Source organism: Oncorhynchus mykiss, chromosome 3, assembly GCF_057628025.1.
Source record: "Oncorhynchus mykiss isolate SJ-2025 chromosome 3, ASM5762802v1, whole genome shotgun sequence".
In the NCBI taxonomy this organism is placed as follows: Eukaryota; Metazoa; Chordata; class Actinopteri; order Salmoniformes; family Salmonidae; genus Oncorhynchus; species Oncorhynchus mykiss.
In genome coordinates, this window is record NC_143024.1 from 25,780,240 (window position 1) to 25,789,248 (window position 9,009).

The following is a 9,009-nucleotide window of genomic DNA, read 5'->3' on the forward strand; positions in this document are numbered from 1 at the left end:
TTAGTATTTTGTGTATAATTGACATTTAGTAAAAACATTTCTAAATTATCCAAGCCATAGATAATAAACATAAGCCTTGTAAAAGATATTACACAAAGCCACAGCCCAAATAAGAATGCACCATTTTCTTTAGCCAATAGTACCATAAACCTACATCAAGCTAACAAATATAATATATATATATATATATATATATATATATATATATGATAAACAGTTTGGTTTTAAAATATTAACATTTTAACCCAATGTAGCAGAACATATTATATAATATATAATAATATATATATATATATATATATATATATATATATATATATATATATATATATATATATATATATATATATATATATATATATATATATATATATATAATACAAATAACATGTTCTGCTACATTGGGTTAAAATGTTAATATTTTACTGGAACCTTTGACAGACTGAGTACCACTGCCTCTGGGCCAGCTGACTTCCACATGCTTTCTGTTGTGTTCATACATTAGCATAGACTGCATCGTCTCCATCAACACACTCGTATGGGTCGCCATCCTCTTCAGTCTACAGGAAACCAGATCAGAAATATCATCAACAACACCTCTATTGTTTTTTATATCCTTTGAATTTAGAGCAAACTTTTCTCAGATCTCTACAGCAGCTGTAAATGTCTGCAGTAGAACCACAGTACATACCTCCATGTTTCCATATACGTGATCGTTGGTGCAGTAGTTTGTGTGGATTTCACTGCTGGTGTCTGTCTGCTCTTTCCTGTGGATAGAGTTAGGACAACTCTCAGATGTATTCCCGTCATTTGATAAGACACTACAAGGGTAAATGTAGGCTAATGGGCTTTAACAACTCAGCAGGATGTATACATTATGATCACAGATAGAACAGCCTGTAGAAAAATACCTTGAAGTTGAGGGATCTGAGGAAGCACACTTGGCTGTATGCACTTCCTGCTTGCAGGTTACTGACGGGTCCCTATGACTCCTCCCACTAATGAGAAAAATGTGCCAATTTATACAAACAGAACAAAACAGCTAAAAACAAACACAAATCTGTGTAGCTCCCTCCAAAAATAAATAAAATAGTAACTTACCCCTTCATGTTCAAAAGGCAAGCTGACATGGTAATTAGTATTACTACCACCACTAATGCAGCAATACCAATTGAAACGTACAGCATCGACATCTTATCTGTCCAAAAATAAATACATATGTTTTATTAATGTACCAATGATATCCTTTATGATGTTATTACTGTATGTAATACTTCATTTATTATGCACTTCCCCCACTGTTTCCTTTACCATTTGTGGACACAGTGAAGGACAAGGTGGCATTTCCCTGTGTGTTGCTGGCATGGCAGTGGATGGTCTCGGAGAAGCCTAGTGCCCTCTGTAGGGTCATCATAGTAATTGACCCATGCCTCTCCACTCTGGTACTGGACCGGTTGGGCAGGGGTCCATCTGGAAGAGACCACTCCACGGAGCCGGGGGGCTCCGAGTCCACAATGCACAGACAGGTTACCATGGAGATGTCTGAAGTGCAAGCGGAGCCCACTTTGATCTCAGGGGGGTCTGGGATGAGAATGATAAACAGTTTGGTTTTAACTGAACATGTAGTGCTACATCCTGAAGAGATTTGTCTTAATATTATATACACAGAAAGGACATGCTCCTTATTGACATAATTGTGCCATCTACTTACACTCTACATTGAGTTTCAGTGGGCTGGAGTTGCCTTGTCCCTCTCTATTGATGGCAGTGCAGTAGAGGGCTTCAGTGAGTCTGGTCACATTCTCCAGTGTGATGGTAGGTCCAGTGGTGGGCAGAGGTCCTCTACTGTTGTGCCAGTGGTAGCTGTGGGCAGCAGGGTTACTGTCACTGAAGCATCTCAGCTCCACAGAGTCTCCTTCCTTCACACTGGACACTCCCTCAATCTTCACATCCACTGGGGCATCTATGATTAACATCACTAGTATGAATGCTATTACTATGTAATAAACATCTTAAGACAAATTCAGTGGATCAACCACATGTTTTCAATCTATTTAGATTTCAAGAGGGAAGTTTGCCAAATCCAGGCTGTGGACAAAGTTAATGTTTCCTTTTCAAAGAAGATTATTTCTAGTAGAAAAAAAGAAGGAATGGAAGCGCTGCTAAGGTACACAATAGTAGATGTTGGTATCTAGCTGTGTTCAAATACTCATACTAACCACACTAACCATACTATTTGTGCTTATTGGTCATAGTTTCGATTTAGTTAGTATTTCAAAAGTTCCCGGATGTCATAATACATTTGCCAAAATATGAAGTATACACCCAGTGGACACTATTTTCGTACTTTTAGGGCCCATAATGCAATTCTTCAGAAAATGGGCGTGGCTTCACAAAATGTGCGGCCGAAGTCCAACGAGAACGGATACAAATGTATTGCTTTAACTAATTATGACAAATGTTAAGAAAATGTTGAGCAATGTAATAAAGTAATGACTTTTCAAATGAGTTACGCTACACGTTATGTTGGCTGACAATGTGTTGGCTATGCTATTCTTACGAACCACATAGCATATCATTACAGCAGTAAGTACTACCGGTATGTTAGCTAGCTACCTCGTGAGTTTGCTACTAATCATGGAACTTGCCAGTATATTAACTACATTCTATCTAACTAACTATCCAACGTTTATAGACTTGATTATTTGTGTCATTCTTAGCTAAGTGATACAGTTGTTGTGCATTCTCAATGGACACAAATTCACTCTGGCTATCTTCTCCGATTTCAGAGCACTCTTGTCTGAGTGTGCCAGAGTGCAGAATAACTGATGAATTTACGAACCCTTAACACCTGTTTAATATGGCCGGTGTCAGTAAATGTCGGAAAAAAAGCATAATTCATTTTTTTGCCAGCAACACAGTTACAGTCCCCAACGCTCTGGATAACATGAAAACAGCCTAACCAGCTCTGCTATGGCGACTAAAATGGTCATAGTGAGATGTTCTCTCATTTGTGTCTGGAAGTAGCTACCCAGTTAGCTTGTATGCTTGACTGCCATTGTTATGGTCAGAACGCTCTGCTCAACCCTACTCCTGGGCCAACTTGCGCTCAGTACACACCTAGATGTGAAACGCTCAGAATTTAGGAATGGACAATCTGACAACGCTCTGAATTTAACAACGCACTCTGGCACTCCAGATTGAATTTACGAACACAAAAATGTTGACAGAGTGATAGCACCGTAATAACAGAAACATAGGGATACTTAAAACATGAACTTAACAATCTCCCTATTTTCTTTAAAGACAAATAAAACATCAACAACATAATTAAATGTCCAAGTATTATTCAAGTTCCCCATTACAAATGGGGTTGTGTGACAGTTTTTATTTGTATTACTCAAGCTGCTACTTTCCATTACTGAGAGCCTGTAGCAGCATAAGACCAGATGCTCCTTTTTTAGTCAGACAGTCAGCAAGCTGTTCCTTTGTGGTCGACCACAGAATCCGCTGGATTCTCTGTGCTTGAATAAGTTCCTTGATGCTGCTAATCTCAAGACGAAGTCTTTTCTCTGTGACAGACTTGGTTGACTTCCCAGCATCAACTAATGAGTAGCTGTCAGTGATACAAACGACCGGTAGAATGTGCCGTTTTGTCTCACCAGTGGTGAGCTCTGAGAACAGAGTTGCAAGAAAGATCGCATTGTCAACTCCATCCGCAAGAGCAAGTGTTTCTCCAGCAAGTGTGCTTCGGACAACCCTTCTGATCCTTTTTGACTGCCGACAGATAGGTGAGAATCTTCCTCCTTCACCCATTAGCACGATTAGATGTCCACCTTGTGTGCCTCCATCTGTAAGGTTCCCTAGCGGAGCATCACTGAAGACAACTAGTTTCAAAGAGTCATCTTTTCCAACATGCTGAAACTTTAAAGTCACTTGTTGTGATTTCAGTTTACAAACAACTTTGTTTGCCTCATGAATGGTTTGTTCAGTGGCGTGTTTTGTGTTAGATGCCAAGTTGCAACCATCAAACATTACATCAGGTCTACTCTGTCCCATAGAATTTGACCTATCTTTGACCTCAATTGATCAGCTTCAGTTCCACAGAGGAGAATTCCTTTGTACGGCTCTTGAAGAATCCATGTGGATGGGTTGAAGATTCTTGATATAGCTCTCCTGTTGCATCAGTATTGATCCACCAACTGTAATGAACTCTATGCCAACATAACAAAAATGATCATGCTCCTCACGGCCGACCTGGAAAACAGCTTTGAGGTGTGGAATCACAGTTGTAACAAAGGTCTGTGAGCCACCCCATATAAAGTCATCAACATGACAGGCAAGTACTCCAGTCACATTGCAATCTTGATCAAGCCAATAGAAGACTGCAGGATCCACTTGTGACATTTTTCCACCTGTACTCAGCATTGTTGCCTTGACTTTGTTGTACCAGTAGAGTGATGCATCTGCCAGTCCATACACACACTTTTTTAGTTTCCACAGTGTTCCTTCGCTTTTAGCTTCAGGTGGAGGTCGGATGTGAATGTCCCTTGACAGATCTGTTCCCTGCAAAACGCAGATTTGATGTCTATGGAATTAAGTTTCCATTTTTTCTGGCAGATCACAGTCATCAGCAATCTGAGTGACTGTGAGGCGCATGTCGGTGAGTCTTTTGGGAGTTCTTTAGCAGCCAGCTCCTCAAAACCTCTAGCCACTGGACGTGTTTTAGGCACTATTCCAGATCCTTTAAGGGTATTAAGGGTACACACCCACCTTGTTGAGACACATTTTTGGCTGATGTCTTTGACTTCCTCAAACACTCAATTTGTCCTCCAATTACTGAGCTCATCTAGCTTAGCTGAGTCAAATGACACGTCCTTTGTTTCAAGTACATCATCATTTTGTGAGATTATCTACAAGTGACAGGTCAGCTGACCCTGTTGTACCAGAAAGTGTAGCTGGTTCAGAGTACTGCAAGTTGTACCATTTCTGGTGTTTTCCTTTGGCTTTACCTGCTTGTCCAATGATGGTTGCTGTATATGGAATACCACTTTCTCTGTCCATGTATTTAACAGTTTGTCCAGTTTTCAGATTGGAACAACCATGTTGTCTTAACACATGTGGCTGTTGTTGAATGTTTTCCTCATTTGAATGCTCAACAGTATTATCTGTGGCATGGTTGAAGGTCTCTGCTCCATTTCCTGTGTCAGTTTCAGTGTCCATATCATTGGATGCGACATCTGGTAGGTTTGTGTCTGTTACTGTGTCCCTTTCCACAAACTTTAGTGATGCACCCTGACAATGGTGCCTCCGTGCCTCACAAATATCACCACGCCATCTTGGCCAATGACTACTCCCGGTCCTTTCCACTCTTGACAGTCAACTCGTTTGTAGTACACTTTGTTTCCAGTTTCATACTTCTCATCGGTGGGTTGTAGCTGTTCACGCAGAGCCCTGCGAATTCTCTCTGAGCACTCTGCTTCAGTGAACGCTTTTCTCGCTGCATGTAGTGCTGAAAGGTGCTTTGTGTTCATCAGAATCTCATTTTTACATGGACTCTGTGTGTAAGTTCAAGAGTCACTGGTTGTTTAAACATCACTGCCTTGTCATTTTTTATGTCTAGTACAGCCCCTGCCTTCTTGAGGGAAGCTTTGCTTAATAGTAAGGGGATATCTGTAGGAAATGGCACCCTCTTCTGGTTGTCTTGAGAACGTGACTTGTTGGTGCCTTTTCTCTGCTGCTCAGTGTAATATGCTGCTCCACTCACTTTCATTCCATCTGCTATTGGTGTGACAGAAGTCTTTTCACCAAAAATGATTTTTAGTGCCGACTTCATTGATGCAAAAGTCAGCACAGTACAAGCAGTCAAAGCCAACTGTTTCTCCCTACCATCTAGACAGGCAGTATCTAGCAACTTGAAAGCCAACACTGCATCCGGGAGAACCATGTCGTACTTGTGCATCCTATTTTACCTCTGTTCGAAATCAATGATGTAGTCCGTCATTGCAACTGAAATATCTCTCGTAACACTGTCAAAGTTTGAATATGCCTCGTAGGCATATTAAGAAATATAGAATCCAGTGCTCTGATCAAAGTTCCCAAACCATCAATGTTGTTCAAATCCTCAACGCATATTTCCAGTGCTGTATCTCTCACTCTTCCCTCGAGTGATGATACCACCGCAAGTTCTTGCTTTTTCTCATCCAGATTAGTAACCCGTGTCCAGATTCCAAGTTCATTTTCCCAACTTTTGTACGACCTCTTCTCGTCGAAGTGAGGTGGCACATTGTTGTTATTAACCATCCTCTGCTACCAATGTTAAATCAAAATGACACCACGACAAGGTTCCAGTTTAACAAAGTTTACTATACCGTATGAACACACCACAAGGTAGCCAGCCATTCCACTCAAGGCTAGGTCCATCAACAACTAAACTTCCAGCGCAGGCGCACTCTTGACAGAGGGATAGCCCCTTAATAACAGAAATATAGGGATACTTACAACATGAACTTAACAGAGGTTGCATAACAACATAATCAATTTCTGGTAGACAGGCAAAACGCTAGTATGCTCAACTGAAAGGATACTGTTTGTTTACATTATATTAAAATGAACTAATAGTACATAGTATGTAGGATATACTCATTAAGTATGTAGTATACAGTATGTTAGTATGGGCATTTCGAACACAGCTTCTGTTTTCACAGAAGTGAAAGTGTAAATCTACCATACAGTGTTGTTAACACACAAGTGTGGTCCACTTACATTTGACATTGAGAGTTTTCAAACTTTTCACTGTCTTCCCTCCCCTGTATGCTGCTGTGCAGACCAGAGACTGGTTGTGATCAGTGCTGCTGGGGCTAAAGGTCAGGGATGACGTCACTTCCCACTGGACATTGGTCAGCTGATGTGATTGGACAATGGGTGTTCCGGAGTGGCTCCAGGTTAGGAGAGGGGAATCAGATGGGCAGGAGTGAGACATAGAGCAGGAGGCAGAAACCACTTCCCCCACCTTCACCTTCTCCCTCACTGACAGAAAGGGGGGGTCTGGAGAGCCTGCAATCACCGAAGAGAAGAGAACAGTTATTGCAGTTCTTTTGAGGTGTGCATCCACCAGTTATTGGGTCTGTCCTTTCAGCCCAATAATGTAAATCAACAAGAAGCTATAACTATCATTAGGGTAAATAATGTGATACTATAATACAACATTTGAATTTCTCCTTGTCAATTCTTCCCCTGGGGACTTACTGCTCACTGTAATGGAGACCGTGTCCTCTTTGTATGAATACTTGTTATGGTCTTCCATTTCAATCCTGAAAGTAAAGGATCCTTTGTCACTGTCTTTGAGGGGGTCGATTCTGAGAGAGCAGTTCTTCTGCCGGAGGTCTCCCACCAGCTCTGTACGACCCCTGTAGTCTTTGATGATGTTGGAGCTGTCTGGGTGGTATATAGTATCATGGGTGCCTTTGAACCAGATGCCAGTGAATTCGGAGGGCTTCTTCTCTGGTTCTGGGTAGTTGAATGAGCAGGGAATCACGATGCATGAGCCCCGTAGGCCTGAGACGGACTTGGGCACCTCAGCAGTCCATGACGAGGCATCAACTCCCATCACTGAAAAAGCAGTAGGAAACAATTTAGTAAGAGCAGTTAGACATTCAACTGACCACACTGGTAAGTTTGAACAAATTCTATGAAATTCAAATGATTTACTACAGACAGTACATATTTGTTTTGACAAGGCAGCAGCTGCTCTTCCAGGAGTCCAGCAAAATAAAGGCAGTTTATACATAATATGTTGTGAAATCTTTTTTTTTTTTAAGTGGGTGTGCTAAGGCCCCTACTCTACTATCACATATCTACAACACAAAATCCATGTGTATAGTGCGTATGTTATCGTGTGTTTGTGTGCATGCGTCTGTGCCTATGTCTTGTATTGGTTCACAGACCACGCTGTGTATTTGTAATTGTAATAAAATCTAATTTTACAGCTTGCATGAGTTACTTTATGTGGAATAATGTTCCATATAGTCATAGCTCTAGATAGTACCGTGCGCTTCCCATAGTCTGTTCTGTACCTGGGGACTGTGAAGAGACCTCTACTGACATGTCTTGTGAGGTATGCATGGGTGTACAAGCTGTGTGCCAGTAGTTCAAACAGACAGCTCGGTGCATTCAACATGTCAATAACTCTCAAAAATACAAGAAGTGATGAAGTCAATCTCTCCTCCACTTTGAGCCAGGCGAGATTGACATGCATATTATTAATGTTAGCGCTCTGTGTACATCCAAGGGCCAGCCGTGCTAAACTGTTCTGAGCCAATTGCAATTTTCCTAAGTCCCTCTTTGTGGCACCTGATGACACGATTGAACAGTAGTCCAGGTGCGACAAAACTATGGCCTGTATGACCTGCCTTGTTGATAGTGCTGTTAAGTGACTGTCTTACCTCCAAGCCAAAAGAAGTGAGTAAGAAAATGCCATGGTAATTTTTCAATCCCCATCCCTTCCTCTTAGTGCTGGACCTGCAGGAAAAATGAAATAATTACTCTCCATGGAATTTCTAACATTACAATCAAGACATTCAATGTCTAAAATCCAATTACTTGCTTGCTTTTATCTTTCTTGCTATAGTCTCATATCCACCCTCCTACAGAGACAAAGTGCATTGATATATAAAGGAAAGATTACCATCATGCTTACACTACCCGTTTCTTAATTTTTCTTTATTTTTGGACTTCCCGTATTTTGTCTCTGACTAACGTTCGCTCTTCCCTTGAGGGTTAAGCCCCTAAAGTGTAATATCTTTGACAATATTTTTTTTTACATTGCCAAACTGAAAGGTTTTCAGAAGCTAAATGTCAAATCTCTTATAATTAGTATAAAATATTATAAGATTGTTACTGTACCTATCCCCATGTTAACTTTAGTCAGGGCTATTACTCACACTCAGTACCACTAAATCTGCACAGAAGCATTAGGTTTTCGCAGAAATGGAAGTATAAATCTTCCAA

General features: G+C 40.8%; 1 protein-coding gene across 2 annotated transcripts; it reads right to left on the bottom strand.

The window, feature by feature from the left end:
• Nucleotides 1–392: 392 nt before the first annotated feature.
• Nucleotides 393–8,692, bottom strand: LOC110510581 (sialoadhesin-like). Of its 2 annotated transcripts, XM_021591906.3 has the most exons (10): nt 8,602–8,692; nt 8,445–8,520; nt 7,249–7,611; nt 6,766–7,056; nt 1,712–1,963; nt 1,312–1,581; nt 1,102–1,198; nt 912–998; nt 692–767; nt 393–560 (listed from the first exon to the last, which is right to left on the bottom strand). In XM_021591906.3, exons 2-10 carry the CDS (start codon nt 8,497–8,499, stop codon nt 495–497), a joined length of 1,557 nt encoding a protein of 518 aa, XP_021447581.3. In that variant the 5' UTR covers nt 8,500–8,520; nt 8,602–8,692; the 3' UTR covers nt 393–494. The 2 variants fall into 2 exon arrangements, with proteins under 2 accessions (XP_021447581.3, XP_036831299.2); XM_036975404.2 differs by having other exon boundaries at nt 8,445–8,684.
• Between the last annotated feature and the right edge of the window lie 317 nt (nt 8,693–9,009).